Raw genomic sequence first — 24,115 nt, forward strand, 5'->3', positions numbered from 1 at the left:
AAACTTCTGGTCCTTTTTGCTGCTCTCCTTTGGACTCAATCCATTTTGTCCACTTTTTAAACTGTGGTGACCAAAACTGGACACAATACTCCAGCTGAGGCTTCACCAGTGCTGAATAGAGTGGAACAATTACCTCCTATGTCTTACATACCACACTCCTGTTTGTACAACCCAGAATGATATCAGCCTTTTTTGCAATTGCATTGCATTGTTGGCTCATATACAATTTGTGATCCATTGTAATCTCCAGATTCTTTTCTGCAGTACTTGGGCTAGCCAGTTATCCCCCATTTTGTACTTGTTCATTTGATTTTTCCTTCCTAGGTGTAGTACTATGCACTCATCTTTACTGAATTTCATTATCTTGTTGACTACAGACCAATTCTCTAATTTAGCAAGATAATTTTGAATTCTAATGCTGGCCTCCAAAGTGCTTGCAACCCTTCCAGCTTGGTGTCATCTGCCAATTTTATAAGCAGACTTATAAAAGTAATTAATGAAAATATTGAATAGTACTGGACCCACAACAGACATCTGCGGGACCCCACTCAATACGTCTGCCCAGTTTGAAAGTGAATAATTGATAACTATTTGTTTAGTATTGTTTTTCAACCAGTTGTGTGCCCACTTTATAGCAATTTCATTTAGAGCACAGTTCCTTAGTTTGCAGATGAGAATGTCATGTGGGACTGGGTCAAAAGCTTCCCACCTCTGGCCCGCCCCCACCCTGTATGAATGTCCTGTCCTCACTATTATTTACCCTTCCACCAATCTTTGTGTCATCTGGAAATTTTATCAGAACTGATTTTATATTTACTTCCAGATCATTGCAGAGTTTGATCCTACACTCCCATTGAATTCACAATTTCAATTTGAGTTTGAGTGAACATTGCTACCATTGTATTGCAATTGAATGGAAAGGTTTTGTGGTTGAGCCACTGGACTGTGTAGTCAAGGGTTCAGTTCCTAGCTCTGCTACAAATTTACTGTGTAATCTCAGGCAGGTCACTTAATTTCTCTGTTTCTCATCTATAAAATGAGAAAAATAAGATGGGTTCACACAGTCCTGCTTAGCCTGTAGTATTATTAGTTAGTTGACATTTTCATAGTGGCTTGAAGATGAAAAGCACCACCTAAGTGTTGAGTATTTATTATTGCTTTCTTATACAGGTGAGCTGGTGTGACATATATACTCCAGTCGAGGGCAGTAGTAGATATATTGTTAAAGGACATATACTTGCTGTAGCCAAGTATATTATGTGGTCATGCGCATTAGTAAAACATTTTAATGGTGCTATGGGAAAATACAACACAGTGGGCCAGAACTTCAGCTGGTGTAAATCAACACAACTCCAATGAGGCTGTCTCTCTGCTGATTTACATCATCTGATGATCTAGCCTGGAGGCAGAAACTATAGCTAATTAAAATAGATGTTAAGATATCTTGCTGTCTGATTGCTCTATAGAACCAGGAATGTGGGGGGATTGGATGGACTGTTGTGTTTTTAAAGGAATATGGATCACTTTTCATCACTAGTCACCAATTCAAATGTGGCCCAAGTCGATAATGACTAAAAGTCATTCCCATTTGATGCTCACTTGGAGACCAATGGAAAATGAATTGGTGGTCCCAGTTTATATCACAAAAAACACCGTCACAACTGGCACTAACTGGCCACATTGGCTGCCTTACTCAGTGGCCAAGGACCCAGTCACAGCTTCTGTCCCTCTTCAAGCTGGTTCTTCCAGAACAAGATTGAGGCCATATAAGAGAGCTGTAGCTGACAGTACTCATAATATACTTGCTCATTATATACTTCACAAGCAACAGCTCTTTCCTACAAACTTTGGACAATTTCATTTTGTATTCAAAGTTTTCCACCTGACACCTTTCACAAGTATTTCATTCCCTTTCACAGGGGCATTAAAATCAATTTTGTTTCATCAAAACTTTTTGATGAAAAATGCATTTTTCCCAAATGATATGAAATTTTAAATGAAAAAAAAATGTTTGTTATGAGATATTTTCAGATTTTCCAACAAAATGATTTGAAACAAAAAAGAAGTTTGGAAACAGTTTGAACACATTTTTTTGCTTCAGATTGTTGAACTGAAAAATCAGTACATTCCACACCCCAAAACTTCCAATGAAACAACCATTTTTTATTACACTGGAACTTTTTCATGGGACAAATCCTTATTTTTCTACCAGACCTCAATTTAGAAAATGAGTTGGTGATATTGTGACACACCATCGTGGTTGAAAGTGCCTGTATTTACTGAGTAGCCTCACAAACAGGCTATCTGTATCTCCTGCCCCTCCATTTACACTATGGCCGCTGACCATTCCTAATTCCTTGTGCAGTTTTATTACCCACTTCACAGTGTATGGTAATTGGCAAACTCTTTATGTCTTGATGACTCCTTCATTCCAGTGGTCATAATGACATTGCCTAGGGTGGTTCATTAATATTTTTATTAAATGCATATTAATAAAAACATATGGAGACTAGATGGCTCACGGGTGGGAACAGTAATGGCCTGTGGAATATTTCATCTAGGTCACTATTGCAAATCCAGCCCAGATCAGTAATAAGCAAAAGTCATTACCTTCTCATGGCTGTATAGTGGTTTCTGTAAAATGAGTTTTGTGATCGCTGTTACAGGTATCTAGGTCATACCTACACTTCTTTTGATAGTTTCAGGAGAAGCTAAAGATTTTATGGACACAAAGACTGAATTATCTTGTGCCTCCTAGAAGCCACAGATTCAGGAATGGACGCCGGCTCGGAGAACGTGCCTTGCTATCATTCTTGCTCAGCCTGCTCTGGCAATATGCTGTGGTTTTATTGCTGCCAATCAAACTGCTTTCACATTCACGAAATCCCCTTAAAACAGTCTGAAACAATATGGGCCAGATGGCTAGGGTGGTCAGATGTCCCGTTTTTAAAGGGACAGTGTCATATTTAAGCCCCCCTGCAGGCGTCCTGACTTTTTCTTAAAAATAGGCAAATTGTCCCATATTTTTTGCCTGTCGCACATCAGTACAGGTGGGTCCTGCTGCTGGCCAGATCCCTGCTCGCCAGCTGCCCGCCCACCAGCGGTGAGTGGGGGATTCCAGTGGCTGACAATGGGGTGGGTGTGCAAGGCTGGTGGAGGGGCAAAGATGCAGCGTGCGGGGCTGGCTGCTCTCTCTGCTGGTCTGTCAGTGCAGCCCTGCTGCGTGCCGGCTCTCAGCCAGCAGGGCCCCACCCCCTGTCCCATTTCCGTGTGGCACTGCCTGAAAGCTGAAAGCTGCGGTGGCTGGTGAGCGTGGGCAGGCACCAGGCGGCTGCCAGTTATGTGTCGTCTCTGCTGCCCACCCATCAACCCTTTATATGCTCCCCCTCTCGCTGTCTTCTCCCTGCTCTGCCCATTCACCACTACCCCAGCCCCGCTGCCCCTCCATATTCCCCCCGGTGGGGCATGTCCGACTCCCAGTGCTGTGTGGAGAGCCAGGTGTCCCGTATTCAGCATAGGGAAATATGGTCACCCTACAGCTGGCCAATGAACCTGTAGTCAGGCGCAAGTGAGGAAGCATGAGCACCAGCCAGTATAGCTGAGCAGGCATGGGAGAGGAATGCTGTAAAGGGATGGCAGAACATGGGAAGGCTGATATGGGATGCCATCAGTAAAGAATTAAAGGATGGTAGCATAATTAATAACAATCAACCTGCTTTTGTGAAAAGTAGGTCTTGCCAAATAAACTTGATATTGGGTAACATTTTCCAAAGCACTGAGATTCACAGACTGTAAGGCCAGAAGGGACAACTAGGCTCATAGGGGGAGGGATAGCTCAGTGGTTTGAGCATTGGCTAGCTAAACCCAGGGTTGTGAGTTCAATCCTTAAAGGGGCCACTTAGAGATCTGGGGCAAAATCAGTACTTGGTTCTGCTACTGAAGGGGGCTAGACTCAATGACCTTTCAAGGTTCCTGCCAGTTCTATGAGCTAAGTATATCTCCATTTTTTTTTATCATCTAGTCTGACCTCCTGCAGAACTCAGGCTGCAGAACTTCCCTGAATTAATTCTTGATTCAAATCCTATTGCTGTGGTTGAATTAGACCAGTGGTTCTCAATCTACTGTACCCCTTTCAGGAGTCGGATTTGTCTTGTGTTACCCCCAAGTTTCACCTCACTTAAAAACTACTTGCTTACAAAATCAGACATAAAAATACAAGTGTCACAGCCCACTGTTACTGATAAATTGTGTACTTTCTCATTTTGTCTGTATGAAATTGTAGTTTGTACTGACTTCGCTAGTGCTTTTTATGCAGACTGTTGCAAAACTAGGTAAATATTTAGATGAGTTGATGTACCCCTTGGACGACCTCCAAGTACTCCCAGGGGTACGCGTATCCATGGTTGAGAACCACTGAATTAGAGCATATCTTTTAAACAAACATCCAGTCTTGATTTTAAAACTTTCCGTGATGGAGAATCCACCACAACACTTGGTAAGTTGTTTCAACAGTTAATTATCCTTGCTGTTAAAAATGTGTACATTATTTTTTGTCTGAATTTGTCTAGCTTCAACTTCCAGCCATTGGATCTTGTTTTACCTTTGTCTGCTAGATTGAAGAGATCTCTATTATCATATTTCTGTTCCCCACGTAGGTACTTATAGAATGGGATCAAGCCACCTCTTAGCTTTCTCTTTGTTTGGTAAAATCGATTGAACTCCTCGAGTCTATCACTAAGAGGCATGTTTTCTAATCCTTTCATCATTCTCATGACTCTTCTATTAATCCTCTCTAATTTTTCAACATCCTTCTTGAACTGAACACAGTATTCCAGCAGTGATTGCACCGTTGCCAAATATAGAGGTAATGTAACCTCTTTACCCCATGCAACATTCCTGTTTATACATCCAACGATCACATTAGCACTTTTGGCCACAGCATCACACTAACAGTTAGGTACCTAGGTGCTTTTGAAAATCCCATTATGTATCTATTTGCATCTTTACATGCCTAAGTATCTTTAAAAATCTGAATCCTAAAATACATTCTTGTTTTGATCATTTTTTAAAGAGATTACAAGTTTGGCCAATAAAGATAACTGTGTTGACATAATAGACTTCTGTAAGGTATCTTAACTTAGTACCGTACAACATTCTGATTAAAAAATTAGCACTATACAAAATCAATGAAGCATATATTAGATGGATTACAAAATAGCTAACTCATGAATCTTGAAAAAGTAATTGTAAATGCAGAATCGTTGTCCTACAGGGGCATTTCCAGTGGGGTTCCTCAGGGATACGTTCTTAACCCAATGCTTTTAAATATCTTTATCTATGATTTGGAAGAAAAAAATATATAGCCTGCAAAGTTTGCACATTACACAAAAGTTGGTGGAATGGTAAATAATAAGAACAGGTCAGTCTTACAGAATGATTTGGATCTCGTGTTAAGATGGGGTCGCTACATGCATTTTCATACAGCTAAATGCAAGGTCATACACCTAGAAACCAAGAATGTAGGTCACACACATTCAATATGGGGGACTGTATTTTGGAAAGGAGTGACTCAGAAAAGGACTTAGGGGTCATGGTGAATAAACCACTGAACAGTAACTCCTTGGTTGATGAGGAGTCTAAGAAAGCAAATGCTATTCTTGGTGTATAAGCAGGGGAATATCAAATAGAACTAAGGAGATGTGATTACCACTTTATACAGCATTAGTGAGGCCACTTCTGGAATACTTTGTCTAGTTCTGGTGTCCACACTTTAAAAAGTATGTAGACCAATTGGAAAGGGTGAAGAAAAGAGCTACAAGAGTGATTCAAGGTTTGGGTAACCTGCCTTCCAGTGAGAGACTAAAGACACTCAATCTATTTAGCTCAATAAAGGGAAGGTTACGAGGTGACTTGGCCATGGAATGTAAGCAGCTACACGGGGAAGAGATTTCTGACAGTAGAGAGCTCTTGACTCTAATAGACAAAGCCATAGCAAGATCCGAAGGCTAGAAGCTGAAGCTGGACAAATTCACACTAGAAATGATGTGCAAATATTTTACAGTGAGGGTAATTAACCATTGGAAAAAACTTATCTAGGATTGTGATGGATTCTCCAAAACTTGAAGTCTTTAAATCAAGATTGGATACCTTTCGAAAAGATATGTTCTAGCTCAACCAGAAATGATGGGCTTGAAGCAGGAACCGCTTGGTGAAATTTGTGGCATATGTTTTGCAGTAAGTCAGACTCGATGATCATAATGGTCCCTCTCGGCCTTAAAATCTAGGAGCTCCCATCTAGTGTGCACTTCCTGACATCCTCATAAAGGCATTCTGGCTGAGTCAGCCAGAATGCTGCATGGGTGTTCTCAATGAGGCCTGGACTCTCTAATTATTCCCAATGTGGCCTTTTGTTTAACAGCCCTATTACAGCTCCAAATAAATATTTTCTTTTAAAAAATATTACCCGATCTTCTGATATCTGCTCTGCCCAGTCCTCCAGTTGCCTTGCTCAAATAGCACAGTTTGAAGAGAGGTTTAGTGTCTTCATTTTTCAGGGCAAGTCGTTCTGTCTTATTTCAAAAAGTCTTGTCCTGCTACATCAAAATTCCCTGCTGCCCCCTTGTGCACAGGATGACTTTCATGTTTTAATTCAAAATAGAAGTAGTATTGAAAATTGGGGGCCATTCATTTTAACACTAACTGCTAGAGTCAGTGAATATTGATGCCAATCACATGGCACAGGTATTAAACTCTATCCCAGCCCCTGGCATTTGAGCTGGGTCAGAGTTATTGCCCCTCCTGTGTGTCTCGCCATGATTCTGCTCCCCCTTCAGTTACATCAATGTTAGAAACTGAACAAGACTATGTGCTCTTTGAGCCACTGAATTCAGTGCTGCTGATATTCATACTCTGGGAGCAGGGCCACCATTTCAGAAAAATACTGGGGATGTGGGAGCTGTCAGCATATGGGACATTATATGTGACTATATTATATCCTGCAAAGTTGAGGCAGCAGGGGAAATGGAAGACATAATGGAGCAAACAGACCTATGGAAAGTCGGCGGAGGTGGGGAGGGGACGCAAACTAAGGTCAGGAGAGGAAGGGAGATAACTGCCCCCTTTCTCCATAGCAAATGATTCCCGAGCCTGGGAGTGCTCCATGAAATGGAAAAATAGGCTGCTTTAAAAAGAGGAGGACCCTCCACTGGAACACACAATGCCAGTCATAATTTAGTTTATGCTGAACAGGAAAGCCAAGTTAAGCTCTCTCTTTTATGCAGGGGCCACCTTGTAGTCCTGATGTTGAGCACATGGAAAGGGGATGCTGTCTGGGACATGAAAACTGTACTTTGAAACATTAAATAGAAAAGAGGAGATACTTCAATGATGAGATTGTTATATTCCAGTTAATGGGCGTTCCTTAAATGAAAGCCCTGGGACTCAATAGTGATAGGTTAATGTCTCTAATGATATTTAATGTTAATGTACTTAACTAAGAGATTCACTGATCAGGTCTGCACAGGCTACGCATTCACACACAGCTCACTGAGCTGCCAAAGTATTGTCCCATCATGCACTGGGCAGAGGGTGTAATCTGGGATGGAGGATCTTGGGCCAGTCTTTTCTTTGGTTCTTTCAAAGGCGTGTTCAGGAATCCGGAGGGGATGTCCCCACTCGTGCTATATCACCAACTCAAAGATAGTTACATCACAAAACCACAGGACTCGAGCCTAGCTAGGTACCCAAACTGTGTTGATATCTCTGCACACTGTGGGTGAAATACTGGCCCCACTGAAGTCAATGGGGGTTTTGCCATTGATTTCCATGGGGGCAGGATTTTACCTTATACCTGCTGGGCTCAATCCTGCTAACTTCTGACCATCCTGAATGCCCATTAGATTGGGAGTTGAGGGTGCTCACCCTTTCATAGGATCAGGTTCCCTGTTGTGTTCTATTACTTACCTGGCCTAAGGCCTCAGATGTGCTCTGCACTTTGATGCTGCTGCTGGTCCGTGACAAAACATTTTCATGTGTTATTCTGATGGCTTCCATGATGTCATATCAAAGACTCTCTTTGGCTTCGCTGGGCTTTGGATCAGGCCCCTAAAAAAACGGCAGCTAGAATTTCAAACAGTGCATGCACAAAGCAGAGTACACCCATTTGCATACGCCTTGTTGCTCAGAGGCCAATTCTGATGCAGTTGGATGACCCCTCCCCTTCTACTTTGCACACACATATACAGGCACATGTGTACAAATCAGAGGTTGCTTCTATACATTGACATTTAATGCATGTAAAAGTGAACATGCGCGTTGCAAATCTGCCTGCAAATCTCTCTTGGTGTTCTTGTTTTCCTGTGGATAGGGAGGATGACTTATACCCCAATGTGAAATTAATGAGCTGAGCTCATCCCCGGTGTCACTGCACTGAACTTACACCAGCAATGAATTTGGCCCACTGATCTCCTTCTGACTCTCTGGTACATACCAAAGGGCAGGGACTCACAGAACTGATCCTGGACAAAAGCAGTTAGACTACAGAAGTGGTATTTCCCAGTGAATTGTGCTCTTCATCATTCATTAGCAAGGCTATGATTTTGGCACGGAAGTCATGGTGTTCATGGTAATCGTGAATTTTAATAAAGTCTGTGACCTGCACAACAGTGGCTCCTGTGAGCCTGGCTTCCCGCTCCAGTCATTGCCCACAAGGTCATAGTGCCCCCCAGGCTTGGCATGTCTGCCCCTCCACAGACGGAGATGGAGGGATAGGTGGGCCAAATTTGATTGTCGTTGCGACCTAGTTTCTGGAGTCACACCACCACTCATGTTTGGTGTGTCCACCCTTCTGTAGATGGAGCAAATGTGCCAACCCTAAGTGGTGCTGCAACCTAGCAAACAGGACCGCAATGCTTGGAGTGGGGAGCTGGCCCTAGCCCCATGGGACAGAAGCCACATCGGCTGGGCGAGGACTTGCTCTCCAGCTGCCTCACCCCTGGGGCCTCTCCTTCCCTGCTACACAGAAGTGTGGGAGCCAAGACTATGTGTGGGGCCTGAAAGCCTGCTTCCCTCTCCCTTACACAAGGAAGGGGGCCCAACAACTTGAAGGCTGTAGAAGTATTTCCTTTTTGTCTGGACTGCTTTATATCCCTGGAATGGGGTGGACTTGCTAAGAGGCACAGCTGGAGAGCAACCACAGGGTTGCTGTCACCCAGAGAATGACATATGAGGTAAGGGAGGCACCTGCACTTACCCCAAGGGGATGAGCTCAAGACATAACTTTTGACAGTTCTGAAACTTGACATTTCCTTATTGTCTTTCATTTTTATGCACCTGCACATGGCCGCTGCTGGAAGTACTGAAACACTTTCCCAACCAAGCTAGAAGCTGTATGTCCAGGAAATGCAAAGCCTTTTCTTATGAGATATCCAGCAAAACTTTGCAGACGTCAAGTGCTCTGAATAATTAAGATAAACATCTAAACTAGAGTTAAGCTGAACTAAAACATCCAAGAAGTTGGGGTTTAGATTTAGAAACAAAGTTTTGTGGCTGCTCCTTATTTCTATAATGGGAAGAATCACAATGCTGGATCTGAATGCTTCCAGAACCCTGGACCTGAATCCGAACTGGAGTTTTGCAGTTTGTGCCCATTACTAATCCTTCCTTTTGATTACCACCCAAAATAGAATTTGAATTTCACACCTTCTGAGATTCTCCCATGGACAAAGGATAGTCATGGCCCTAAGGCACTGGCTTGGGGCTCATAAGATCTAAGTTCAGCTCTTGGTATTGTCACAGGCTTCCTACATAACCATGGGCAAATTGCTTAATCTCTCTGGGCCTGAGTTTTCCATCTGTAAAATGGGCATGTGATACTTCCATTCTCTCACCTGCACTTTATCTGCTTCATCTATCTGGATTGTCAGCTTTTCAATATTGTCTTTTATTGCATGGATCTACAGTGTCTAGTGCAATGAGATCTCATTCTTAGCTGGGGTACCCTCTAGTTACTACTACAATACAGAAAAGAACAGGAGTACTTGTGGCACCTTAGAGACTAACAAATTTATTAGAGCATAAGCTTTTGTGGGCTACAACCCACTTCTTCGGATGCATATAGAGTGAAACATATATTGAGGAGATATATATACACACATACAGAGAGCATGAACAGGTGGGAGTTGTCTTACCAACTCTGAGTGCTCTCTGTATGTGTATATATATATCTCCTCAATATATGTTTCACTCTATATGCATCCGAAGAAGTGGGTTGTAGCCCACGAAAGCTTATGCTCTAATAAATTTGTTAGTCTCTAAGGTGCCACAAGTACTCCTGTTCTTTTTGCGGATACAGACTAACACGGCTGCTACTCTACTACAATACAAGTACATAATATAATAATGCTGGTTGCTGTCACATGGCCCTACTGTTAAATCTTTAATCTTTCTTCATAGACAGAAATTATTTTCCAGCGCCAGACATCAGGTTAAATCAACATAGATTTTATTGCTGTGAAATGTTCTGTTGAATGTGGTTGCTATCTTAAGAGACTCATGTAAAACGGACAGGTCATATAGGAAATAGAAATATAAAAGATTATGTTCTTTACCACTGAATTATAAATAAAATTAAATTAAATTGAAGGAGAAAACCAAAACCTAATCCCCCAACAATAAATAGGACATTGCTTGTTTGTGACCAAGTGCACAGTCACATTTAATACAATCACAACAGCTGCTGTACAGAATGGAGTTCATCATACAAATTAAATAAAATTTTAAAAAATAATAGCAATAAAAAAGGTCGGTTCTTTCAATGTGACCTTCACTTGGCAAAGGAAACTGAAATAATATTCTTCTCCCTCCCAATCAGCTATATTTTGAGGCTTGTAGAATCTGTAATGGGGGAAGAGGAGAGGATATGGTTATAATTACCGTCCTGCATAATTATTGTCATTGATTTTCCTTTGTGTTGCAAGGCTGGATTGTCTATTAATACTGTTTTTTTATCTTCCTTTAAAGTAAATAATTAGAGCAGCCGAGTTGCCTCTCTGAAGGATAAAAGAAAGTCAGATTCTCAGGGAATTAATCATCAGCCCTTTCGGATTGATGATTTGTAAGACCAAAAAAAGTCTAGCGTGATTAGAAAAAGTGTTCCGAGACAACGAACTATCAGGAAATAAAAATTACTTTTCCTTAGTCAAATGTCAGCTGTGCCAGTGAGTCAATTTCAAAGGGAAGAGACAAGCAGGGGCAATATTTACACAAAAGCCTATGATTTGGGAGGACTATGCATTGTCTGATTGCCATATCTTTTAGCAAAAAATGGACGAGAAACTTCAAAGAACGGATGCCTTGTCGGGTTTGGAGATCTGACAGTCTTTTCCCAATGGATATTTGGAGTTCACCTATGGGGGGAAGGGGGGAAAGCTAGGGGCCAAATTCATTCTTGGTGTCACTCCATCAAAATGATGGAGTGTCACCTGCAAGGAGTTAGGTACTAAAGCTGCAGCAAGCTGCTTGCTAGCATTTCAACATCAAGAACAAGTCTCTCTGCAGTCTTTGAACTTTAACTGGGAGAGTCATGGCCATTCATCTGCTGGGCTCACTCACTGCAACAGGTGTGTAGGAATTCCACTAGCTCTCTCTCTACCTGCTGTGTAAAAGGCGTATGTTACTGTCTCCTTAATGTGCATTTGCCACTCTTAATAACATTATAGGGTGCTACATGAGAACACTCAGGTCTAGTGTTTGGAGCAGGGGCTGAAAGTGCGGACTACAGGATTTTATTCTCAGTCCTGCCACTGATTTACTGTCTGACCTTGGGCAAGTGACTTAAGGCCAGGTTTGGATCCCCTTGCTCCCAATGAATAATACCCTAACTCCGTCAGTAAGGTCATCACTATTAGTCAATGGGACTACTCATTGAGTAAGCTGCTACTGAACCAAAGTAAGAGTAGCAATAGCTGGCCCTTAATCTCTGTGTCAAAAGGAGAATTATACTCATTTACTTACCACTTCTTGGGTTTTCTGAGGCTTACTTAATAAAGCTTTTGTAGAGCACCTTGGATTGAAGATCCCATATAAATGCAAAGCATTCTTAAGTGACAAAGGGTCCTGTGGCACTGTATAGACTAACAGATGTATTGGAGCATAAGCTTTCGTGGGTGAATACCCACTTCATCAGACGCACCCACGAAAGATTATGCTCCAATATGTCTGTTAGTCTATAAGGTGCCACTGGTCCCTTTGTCGCTTTTTACAGATCCAGACTAACACGGCTACTCCTCTGATTCTTAATAGTGGTGTCAGTGAGAGCAGGTGCTAACAGAGCTGCTGAATTGTTAAAGGCTGGGTGGCCTGGTTCAATTAGAATAAGACCTGATCCAAACATTCACACAAAACTTGAGCCACACATCTATTCTGGGGGTTAAAAAAAAAAAAAGTTGGTTAATTTTTTTTTTTTTTTTTGGTCTTGGATTTCAGCCATGAGAAAGATGTTTCTAACCTGTGTAGAATGAGAAATTCATGGATATGTGATGAGAGAGCTTGTTCCAGCCCTAATTTCTAGATCAGAAATGTGCACATATATTTGGATATACTTTGGATAAACACCCACCATTCTGGATACTTTTTTGAATCTAACTTCAAGCCACTGCCCATCATTCAGGCTGATCTAATAGATGAATGGGATTGGGATGCTTTCCATTGGTAGCAAGCTTGAAACCTAAGTAGTAACCTTCAAAAAGCTAAATTGACATAAGCAAGTTTTAAACCGGTTTCAGTGCATCTACATTAGGGGTTTGCATTGGTGTAACTAGCCTGATTTTAAATCAGTTCAATTACATTGGTGCAACTTTTCTCTATAGATAAGGCCTGAGAAAGGAAAAGATGTTTGTGTGCATGTGTAGGTAGGGTGGATAAGAATTTAGCCTGGGATTTTCAAGGAACCTAAGGGAGTTAGTTGCTTGAATCCTATTGAATTCTAAGGGTATTTTGGCATCTAATTCTCTTAATCTCTTTGAAAATTCCAACCATTTAAACAGAACTTTAAAATATTTTTCCCTCCAAAGAAAGTAAATACATTCATTGGAAAGACTGAGAACAAACAAGCAAACACAGAGAGAACATGAGCTTCAATTAGGTTCTCAAACAGCGTTTTGATGTGTTTTGCATTCAAAGAGTTTCAGGGGAGCAAAGAAGAGAAATAGGAGTATGAGCGGAGCTATAAGAAAGCCCATACATGAAAAGAATCTCATTGACTTGAACACGTTTCGGATCAGGCCTTAAGTGATTTCTTTCTAAGAACTTCTAGTGGACAATAGGGCATCAGTGTGGAAAGCCGGGGCTTAAACAGCACACAATTTCTAATAATGTTAAGTGGGTAGAACAGTAACCCAAAATACAAATAATGTGCTCCATTGATAGCAGTGACTGAGCTCCAGCAGAAAATGTAAGTATTTTAAGAGTCAAGTATCAGGGGGTAGCCGTGTTAGTCTGTATCTACAAAACAACAAGGAGTCTGGGGGCACCTTAACAGATTTATTTGGGCATAAGCTTTCGTGGGTAAAAACCTCACTTCTATGCATCTGAAGAAGTGAGTTTTTTACCCACGAAAGCTTATGTCCAAATAAATCTGTTAGTCTTTAAGGTGCCACCAGACTCCTTGTTATTTTAAGAGTAAAGATTGTAGAGACATTAGAATGTATATTGAACACCATATTACTTTAAATAGGGGCATGTAAGCATTTTTTGACTCAGATATTTGATCAATATTATAATTGAATGCAGTGTCTCGGCAGAATTCATGACCACAGGTACTTTGGTGCCTTTGTAGAAAGTGTTTCAAAATTTGTAATGTATTTGGAAAATAATGGGGAAAAAATTGAGAATGTATTTGTATTCCCCTCTTCCCCCCCCCCACACTCACCATTTTATAGAACAAGCTACACAGCTTGTCAAAAATTTTCAGAATTCAAAACTTTGATGAAAAAATTACAAAAGTGTTCAATTTTTTTTCTTGTTTTTCCTCCCTCTACCCCCAGTAGTTCTAATGTTGATTTATTCAAGTTTTTTGGAGCTAGGGAATGTGCCTCTTTTTATTTGTCAACTGAATTTCATTACACTTTCATAATGTGGTCAATCTGGAGATATTTTTAAAAAGGAACTTGACATTAGTGGGATACTGTCATCTTAAAAACAATCCAGGGCCAAATCCTGAGACATACTGAGCGCCTGTAACTCCCAATAGTTTGAGGGAGTTGGGTTGGGCACAAGGCACTTAGTACCTTTTAAGATTTTGCTTTCTGTTTATTTTTGCTTATTTATTTCGTTATTTTTTGTATTTCCCTCAGCTTGGGAATGAAAATTGATGAATGAGTTTCTGTGTTGCTTATAGTCAGTGACTAGTGAATTTCATTTTCAAGTTTCTCATGCTCTAGCACAATCCTGCAATGTCTGAGTTGCAAACATTGCATGAAAATGTTTGTCTTTCACAACTGTTTCCACGGGAATTTTTAAAAATATGTCAGGGAAACTTTTGCACAGGTCTTAGATTTTATATAAAAAGCCTTGTTTCTACAAAGACTAAATATAGGGCTAAATTTTACCCAGTAGTGACTCTTTAACAGTTGGTAGGTTTTCTGAAACTCAGTCAGCTCTCAATAAATGTATGAAACCTGCTCCCAATGAAATTAATGGCATAACTCCCACTGGCTTCAGTGGGAATAGGACTGGGCCACAATTGACTCACTTCCTTCAACACTTCAACTCTTTCTGAAGGCCAATTTTTGTAATCCCAGCTTGGTTGTCCTATCTACTTACAGCCAAGGCACTCTTGCATGTGCAACAATATTTTTCCTTCCCCAATAAAAAGACACGATGGAAACCCAAAAAAGAAGTGGTGAGCTAATGAAATAAAACTCCTCTGGCATGAATTGGCTGGATGGAACTAACCTAAGACAAGACAAAGTAGAATCAGACTGGAGACACTTTTGGCTTGAAGTGAGTTGAGCCTGGAGGATGCTAAGGCTGGCTCCATTTTAGATGATGAGTGTGGCAGGTGGTAAAGTGAGGCTTTAGAAATACTTAAGCAAGGCCTTTAAACCTCTGGCTGCTGTGGACAAGACCAATCTATCCCGAGACATCATTTATTTGAAATGGGATTTTTTTAGAACCTCTGATCTGTGAGTGGGTGTTTTTGGAAACTCCTGGGTCCTAGCTGCATTGCTAAAGACAAACAAGCTGCAGATACAAGCCATTAAAGAAAAGAAAAGCATCGTAAAATCAAAGCAAAACAAAAGTCCTCTCCAACCACCTGCATCAATCTATTTGAATACAGACCCAGATATGATTGACCGCAGTTTCTGAATTCAACTGCCAATACTAGGGGCGGATAAGGGATAAGGGACAGAAGCCTATCATTTAATCTGACCTCCAATGATTACAGTTACTAGGGCTTTTGCTGAAACTATCAAGGCCCTTTCATTTTAGACTGTGATGTCCTTCACATGAGAGGCACCAGGGCTGCTTCTTGAACAATCAGGACAGTTCTCTGGCATAATTCCAATGCAGATTTACCATAAATTCCCACACTGGGCTGTGCAGCCCAACTATTGAGTGGTCCACTCTTCCCAGGACATAAAGGTTCTTCTCTTTCCCCTTTCCAAGTTTCCATACTGTCTCCTGATGGTCAGCTGATTGGGCCAGCTTGGTAGGGTGAAGGAGGCACTCTTTCCATTTGATCCGTCGCATGGGCAAAGTTATAATGCCAGATCTGCATATCCCATGACTCTGGTGCTTGCCCCATTCCTAACTATGCTGCCGGATAAGAAAGTGCTTCAAGTTAGCCCCGGACAAATCATGCGTGCCACCTCATCTGAGTCCAGAAGTGCTTATAAAAAACAGTGTTAGTGTATCATTGGGAACGATCAAACACTACGTGCACAAAAAAATAGTTTAGAGCAACATAAATTTAAAAAGTGACAATTTCATCACACAATTACTGTACACTTCTTTTCTCAGGGTTTTTTTTTTTTTTTTTTTTTTATCTTTTTCTTTTTTCCCCTCCCTTTTTTTTTGTTTTTTTGTTTTTTGGTCCACTGGAGATAAATCACCCGCAATGATATATATATTTAAAAAAGAAAAATATCAGCAGCAAGACTCTCTGGAAATAGATTCTGTTTGATGTAGCTAGTCTGTCTTTTCTGTTTTGCCCTCTTTCACAGAAGCCTCTGAAGTTTTCCGCAGGGGGGCTTTCTCTGAGTTGGCGTGTCCTTGGCCAGATTCTGCTGCTCCTCCGTTTTTGTGCGATGTGTGTTTTTCCAAGTAGTTCAGCATTTCACTGAGAACAGTTTGGAAAGTGCTTAGGGCAGCACATATTGCAGGAGTTCCAAAGCCGTGAGTGATCAAACTGTACATGGGAGAGAGACAGGGAGACAGAAAGAAAAGAAACATTGAAGAGTTTACTGTGCACTGATTGTCTTGTAGTGAAATTCAAGACTTTCCCCCTCAAATATTTATTGCCTTTGGAGGAAAGAAATAAAAGAAAACCAGACTAGATGCAACTTCAAAGGGGTATTTTTGCGATAGGAGGATCAGGTTTGAAACACCTAGAGCCAGCTTCTCAGAGGATGTAGCACCATTGACTTCAATGGGGCTATGCCGATTCACACTAGCTGAGAATCTGTCCCCTATGCTCACTGGAATTGCTGGGTTAACAACATCTTTCTGTGGTAGATTAAATAAATTCTGTATCGTTTGCTGAGTCTTCCAGATGAGACCATTAAAAACCAAGGGCCTGATTGCTATGCACAGACATTATAGATCCTAAGGTAGCTTTAGTCAAGATAAAGGTTTGTCCTAGTGTTATTATAAGGCTGACAGACCCTAGTAATCAGGATCAAACCTGGGACATCTGAAGCTTATTGTATGAGCCTCTACTGCATGAGCTAAAAGCCACATACCTCTTAGCTAAGGCTGTTGCAGACTCATTAATCGCTAGATGGTATAGATGCTACTAGAGAGGGACAGCACATCCCACCAAGCAGGCATGGGTTACATCATAACACAGTCTTTTCCCCCCCCTGCTGCTCCTGCTCTGCACCCCAAAAGTGGCTATATTTTAGTGGTGCTGCCCAGATATAGTTGATAAAGTGCTTTGAGATTAAAGGTGCAGCACTCTTCTATTGTTTATTTTATATCTTTTGTTATATAACAATAGGCAAAATCCTGCTGCTGGGGAAATACTGAAGAGGCAGTGTATGGGATAGCGGCTGTTTTGGACAATAAAGAGGATTGAACCAGTGACCTCGCAAGCAAAAGGTGTAAGTGCTTATAGCTTGAGCTAAAGACCCACACTTTATAAGTATGGCTGTAACATACTCATATCCTCTGTAGATCAGGCACAGGGGTGGACACACATGCACCACTGATCAATGAATGCCCCCTGCTGCTCAGCGGTGACTCCTCTGGCTGGCTAAGGAACTGCACTGACAAGCACCAAAGAGCCACTAACCCCTGCAGCTAAAAAGCAACTGGCTATCATGGGGGATTCCCTGTGATGAAGAGATTGGTGAGAGTGGTTGAATGCACTAAAACACCTGCAGTGCTGTCCGGGAAGCACCTCCTGTATTCTGCAGAGCAAGGACAAGTCTCTTCAGCATTTTGGCTCCCCAGTCTGACCAGACATTTTAGAAATAAGTGAGAGCTTGTTGACAAGAAGTTGGAGGAGACGAGTGGGGAGTAGGGTTGCCAGGTGTTCAGTTTTCGACCGGAAAGCCCAGTCAAAAAGGGACTCTGGCAGCTCCGGTCAGCACTGCTGACTGGACTGTTAAAAATCCAGTTGGTGGCGCAGGCAGGATCCCTACCCAGCTCCCTACCCAGTTCCCGGGAAGCTGCTGGCATCTACCTCTGGCTCCTAGGTGGAGGAACGGTCCCCAGCACCAGCTCAGCCGCTCCTGTTAGCTAGGAACTGCGGCCAATGGGACCTGAGGGGGTGGTGCCTGAAGGCGCGGGCAGCACACAGAGTCACTTGGTCGCGCCTCCACTTAGGAGCCGGAGAGATGCTGCAACTTCCTGGGATTCTCCTGAGGTAAACGCCACCTGGAGCCCACATCCTGCACCCCCTTCTGCACCCTAACCCCCTGCCCCAGCCCAGATCCCTCTCCCAAACCCTGAACCCCTCATTTCTGGCTGCACCCCAGAGCCTGCATCCCCTAGCCCAGAGCCCGTACCCTCTCCTGCACCCCAACCCCCTGCCCCAGCCAGGACCCCATCCCACATCCCAAACCCCTCATCTCTGGCCCCACCCCAGAGCCTGTACCCACAGCTGGAGCCCTCATCCCACCCCCAAACCCCAATCCTGTGACCCATCCCGGATCCCCCTCCCACATCCTGAACCCCTCATTTATGGCCCCACCCCAGAGCCCTCACCCCAGAGCCCATACTCCCTCCCACACCCCAATCCCTTGCCCCAGCCTGGTGCAAGTGGGCGAGGGTTGGAGAGAGTAAGCAACAGAGGAAGGGGGATGTAGTGAGTTGGGGCATGGCCTCGAGAAAGGGGCAGGGCAGGGGGCGGGGCAAGGGTGTTCGGTTTTCTGCAAATAGAAAGTTGGCAACCCTAGTGGGGAGCAGCAGAAAAGTTCCAATGCAGGGCACTTGCGCTTAAGACAGGCTTGACTTTCTGCCTCTCCTAGAAGCAGGAAGTACCAGAAATCTTAGGGAGGGTCATGGTCTTTTGAGATATCTGACTGAAATGTGGAGAGTTTAGTTGGTCAGACACCTTGGAGAAGTCTCTAGACATTGGAATCTGAATCTCCTAGTCTTCTGAGGGTTCCCATAAATAACAACAACAATAATAGAGTAATAACTATGTAGCATTTTTCAGCCAGACATCCCAAAGCACTTTTCAAAAGTGTTAAGCATCATTATCCCCATTTTACAGATGGGAAAAACATTAACAATAACTACTTAATAATTACTGAATAATAATATCTGGAGGCCCCATTGGGCCTTCATTTTAGTTATAGTAAATGAGGAAAATCTAAATGTATTCATACTGTAGAGTCTTTTCCTCTAAGGACAGGGACAGTGCCTTTTTTATGTTTTGAAAGTGCCTGGCACACTGGACAAAAGATTAATATTTACACCAATCTTGCCATCTTATGTGATATTTGCTGTTTTTCTTAAAGTCTAAGCTACTGGAGTCATGTGATTACAGAGGATCTCAATTTACATTCTGAGAGTGTAAGTTTCAAGCCCTCATGACTGTGGAGAAAAGCTCTAAAATACAAACCCTAAAGGCTGCTATACCAGAAGGCAAATAAAAGGAACCCAAATGTTGGGAATCAGGGGTTAATCTCATTATTTTTAAGCCACACTCCTGATCTTTCAGGGCCTGGTTTATGATTTTGGAATGGCCAGGGTTGTGTACACTGGAATACACAACGAATATTTGTTAGCTTATATTCAAGTGAAAGCCGTGAAGTTCCTTTGATAGTTGCCAGTATGCACTGTCATTTTGTTTGTTTTCCACATGATTACAGAAAAGCCAAAGGCCCATGAATATGTAAGAATATGCGTTTGTGCAAAGGACTGTGTGGAAGTGATTTATGCAAGCCCCACCCCCCTCTGTTTTTAAACGTTCTGGTCATCAAGTCAGGGAATAGAAACAATACCATGTGACTAAGATGGCCTGTCACATCATGAAGGGCAAAGAGGGAATACTATATTGAATATTCCCAGGGAACAGCTCACCAACAGCCCATCGGTGTATACAGGTGGGCAGATCTCAAATAATGAACAAAACTGTAAAAAAACACCACCTGTCTGCAAACCATGTATAGGTTGAAAAAAGAGCTGTATACATGGTGTCAAACCAGTCAGCATCATAACTAGAGCTGATTGGAAAATGGTTTCTTTTTCTGTGGAAAAAAATCATGTTTTCAGTGAAAAACAAAAACCCAAATATTTTGATTCTGAAATGCCACCTCAGTGCCTCACAGGAATTGTAGATCAGGCGTCTCAACCTCCCATTCTTCTCTATAGGTTGGGCTCCCTCACAGGATCACATCTCCCATCATGCACTCCAGTCACACGACCGCCATAATACACAGCCTCTCTTCCTCCAAAAGAAACAGTTTTGAAGACAATTTTTTGACCAGCCCCACTGTGTATAATTTATTGTCCCCGTTTTACTGATAAGGTACAGCGAGGCTGAGTGAAGATGTCCTTTATGCTTTATCACAGTCATTCATCTGGCCCCACAATTTTTTTTAACCCTTTGAAAATGCTGCAAAGCTTGGATAATTTCCCTTTACCAGTAACAGTGAGTTTATTCCAGTCAGAGGAGAAAGGATGGCCTCATGTTTAAAGCACAGGTCTGGGAGATTGAAGACTTGGGGCAAAGTATTTAACTGCAGTTCCATAGCACACACATTTAGGTACTGAAATAAAAGTGGCCTGGTTCTCAGAGGTGCTGGGCTCCTACTGAAATCAAAACAATCAGTGGGTGCTCAACATCTCTGAATCAAGTCACTTTTATGAAGGTACCTAAATACGGATTGAGGAGCCTAAAATCAAGCAGCTGAGTTTGGAAATCTTGGCCTGAGGTATTCCCAAATCTTCTGCCCTCCTCCTTGTGTGACCTCTAAGTAAGTCACTTCACCGTTCCAAAATGGGGGCAATAACATAGCACAGAAATATTGCAAGGCTAAATTAACTGGGTTTTGTACCATGCATTGAGATCTTCACATGGAAGAAGTTATTTAGGGTCAATGTGTTATAACCATTATGCTTTAGTACACCCGGCATATATTCCTGCCTACAGGCGTGCCTAGTGTTATGATGCAATTATGGCTGCTCATGTATTAATGATGTCCTTACTTAAAATTAAAACATCCCAGTGTGCCTGAAGGCTTGGACTCTAGTTTGGCAGCTACCTCGAGCACTCCTGCTCACCCCAGGCGGGTGGCGTGCCATTGCATTGCAAAAAAAACATGCTCACTCTCCATGGGTGGTGCCATCTGCACCAATTTTTAATACCCTAATTAAAAAAGCAAAAACAGAAATGGGCACCCACTGCCCAAGCTTCTGGGAACATGAACATCCCAAAAAAACATAAGTGACTATCCAAATTTCACAACACGCTGCAGACGACTGGCAGCAACCACACACAGCTCCCAGATGAGATCCCAGCAACTGAAGAGAGAACTAAAACAGAGCCTGATTTCCTTACTCATGCTGAATGGCACCTAACTCCACAAGTGCTCCCATTGACATCAAGAGTCCTTTTGTATTTCATTTGCAGGATCTAAGAGCTTGATTCGGATACCTTTCCTCAGGTTAAGTGGCATAAGGAAGCCCTCGGGAACATGTGTGGAGTCTGAGTAAAGGTATCAGATACTACAGGGATAGAGAACTCTATAAAACTATACAGCTAGCCTGCAGTTTCAAAGACACTAACCCAGTCAGCTCCCTTCATAGCCAAACACATGTTAGGAAAATGCCATCATAAAAGGATGGGCTTTTCTATACCATGGAGAGCAAAGATGAGTTCTGATGGGACAGAAAAGATGGTTCTAGAATCTAGGGACCTCCACCAAAAACATCCTGCTCCACAGAGCTCAAATCTTGTGGCTGATTTCACCTATCACGAGAGTCCACATGGAAAGCCAAGACCCAGACCGTAAAATGTTTTGTCACAAGACTGACAACACTCAGCATTTCACTAGAGAGCAAATATAAAGCTAGTGGCCACTATACACCATAGTGCAGCGTGCCCTGCTTAGCACACGAGCTGTTATGTTCTGCACTAGCTGAAGTTCCTGGGTGTTCGTCAAGGATAGTCTCAAGAAGCGCACATGATATGGTAGCAGGCCAGGCTAGAGATTGTAAGGGGCTGGATATCCAGGTGGCGGTCTGGATCTTAAAAAAAAAAAAAGTCACAACCTTCTGGCTGTGGGTGAAAAGCATTGTCCTTGACACCCGTTGCTGCCTGAGAATCCAGGTGCAAATAGAGGCCCCAAAGAACTCATAGGTTGAAGACATTGCTCAGCTTTTCTCCACAAACACAAGGGATAGAAACTTACTCTCTTAAATCAATGAGAGACTCACCTGACTCCTGGAACTGGGGCTTTAAGGAAAGCATCAAATATCACAAGACTCACAGTAAAATCATGAGAGCTGGCAACACTGGCAATACAGCCCCCACCCAAGTCTTTCACTCCCAATGATCAAGGAGAGGGTGACAGAATGATAGCTGCACAAAGCTACATGGAAGAGACCTTGGGCAAGCAGATGAGAAAAAATCCTAGCCAAAGGAACTCTATTGTCCATTGCTGCCTGGGCCAGTAGTACAGTCTATGCTTTGTGATCTATGGTGTCAAAGACAGTTAATAAGAAAAAAATAAAGGATCGGTATGGACAGCCTTTGTGTGTCACCAGATCACTGACCAAGGAAACCAATGTAATTTCAGTAGCATAACCAGGCCTAAAGCCAGACTGAAAGAGGTCAAGGAAATTGGAAAGCTGTAGATGGCGCCAGAGCTATGTGACCACAAACTTCTTAATGCACCTGGCTTCTTCCAATGATTGCATCTACACTGAAGGCAGCAAGAGGAATGGAATCAAGACAGCAGCTGCTGCACATTCCGGTGGTGAAGTGACAAAGGGAAAGTGGTATAAATGCAGTAGGTGGCGGTGTAATGATAACATCAGTAAGGCTCTTGAGTTTGGGTGTGATACTGGAGTTAAAAAAAAAATCAGTACAATAGGTTTTGAAATTCAACAATTTTTTTTTTTAACTTTGAAAAAGAAGGACGTTACAGTCTCCCTGCTCCTGATTTCTGCACCTCTGGTTTCTAGCATGCCACTTTCCTTGTCATCATGTCAATATCATGCCAAACAACCACAGGAAACTGACAACCTCAATCACAGAGATTATCAAGCAATAAAAATGCCCGCTTGAAAAAATGCCAGTTGAAAGTTGCTTTGTATCATCCAGAGCAGGGGTAGGCAACCCATGGCACACATGCCAAAGGCGGCACACGAGCTGATTTTCAGCGGCATTCACACTGCCAGGGTCCTGGCCACCTGTCCGGAGGGCTCTGCATTTTAATTTAATTTTAAATGAAGCTTCTTAAACATTTTTAAAACCTTATTTACTTTATATACAACAATAGTTTAGTTATATATTATAGACTTATAGAAAGAGACCTTCTAAAAACGTTAAAATGTATTACTGGCACGCAAAACCTTAAATTAGAGTGAATAAATGAAGACTCGGCACACTACTTCTGAAAGGTTGCCGACCCCTGATCTAGAGTGTTAGGCAGAAAACAATTTCATTCACCATTATGCTGATTATTTTTACTGAATGTTTTCAACCTGTTATTTTATTTTTCCGTTTACTTAAGATTTCCAAAGATTTTCTTCTTGCTTCTTTTGCCAGTTCCCCCCACTGACACAAGTGTCACTTGCAAGAAAATAATATTTCTCATGCCACCATGCCAATTTTCACATCACTTGGCTCCAGAAGCTGGAACTTTAAGTAAAATGTCAATTATTGTGGGACCAGCAATAAAATTGTGAGGGTTGGCAACGCTGAGATGTCATTTTTACAGTACAATTTTTCAGAGTAATAATACAAGTTAAGAGTGGCATTTTAAAAGTACCTAAGTAATTTAGAAGCACAAGTCACATTGATGGGATCTCTGCTCCTACATCACTTAGGCCTTGTCTACAAACAAAAGTTGTCCCTCTTTAACAATATCAGTTTAATTAAAGTGGTACAATACTCTTAGGCTACGTCTACACTTGCAGATGTAGAACACCGGGAGTTAAACCAGCCCTCGGAGACAGCAGCAGAGAAAGCGCTGCTGTGTGTTCACACTTGCTCCTTGTGACTGTGGAGCATGTCCACATTAGCAGCTCTTGCAACGCCACAGAGAGCAGTACATTGTGGTAGCTATCCCAGTGTGCAAGTGGCTGCAGCGTGCTTTGGAAAGGGTTTGCAATGCCTAATGGGGCAGGCACAGCATCATATGATACAGGTTTCCCAATCCCATTGTTCCATGGGCATCCTACGAGATTGCCAGCTGCTTTTCAAATGAGGGAGTGG

The 24,115-nt window shown here is 42.3% G+C and overlaps 1 protein-coding gene across 1 annotated transcript in view; it reads right to left on the reverse strand.

The window, feature by feature from the left end:
- Positions 1-16,188: 16,188 nt before the first annotated feature.
- Positions 16,189-24,115, reverse strand: part of TFAP2D (transcription factor AP-2 delta) — a 55,223-nt gene continuing 47,296 nt past the window's right edge. Inside the window, exon 8 of the mRNA XM_065402087.1 lies at positions 16,189-16,408. Coding sequence (XP_065258159.1) covers positions 16,189-16,408 — 220 coding nt within the window. The remainder of the gene's footprint in view (positions 16,409-24,115) is intronic.

This window comes from Emys orbicularis, chromosome 3, assembly GCF_028017835.1.
Source record: "Emys orbicularis isolate rEmyOrb1 chromosome 3, rEmyOrb1.hap1, whole genome shotgun sequence".
In the NCBI taxonomy this organism is placed as follows: Eukaryota; Metazoa; Chordata; order Testudines; family Emydidae; genus Emys; species Emys orbicularis.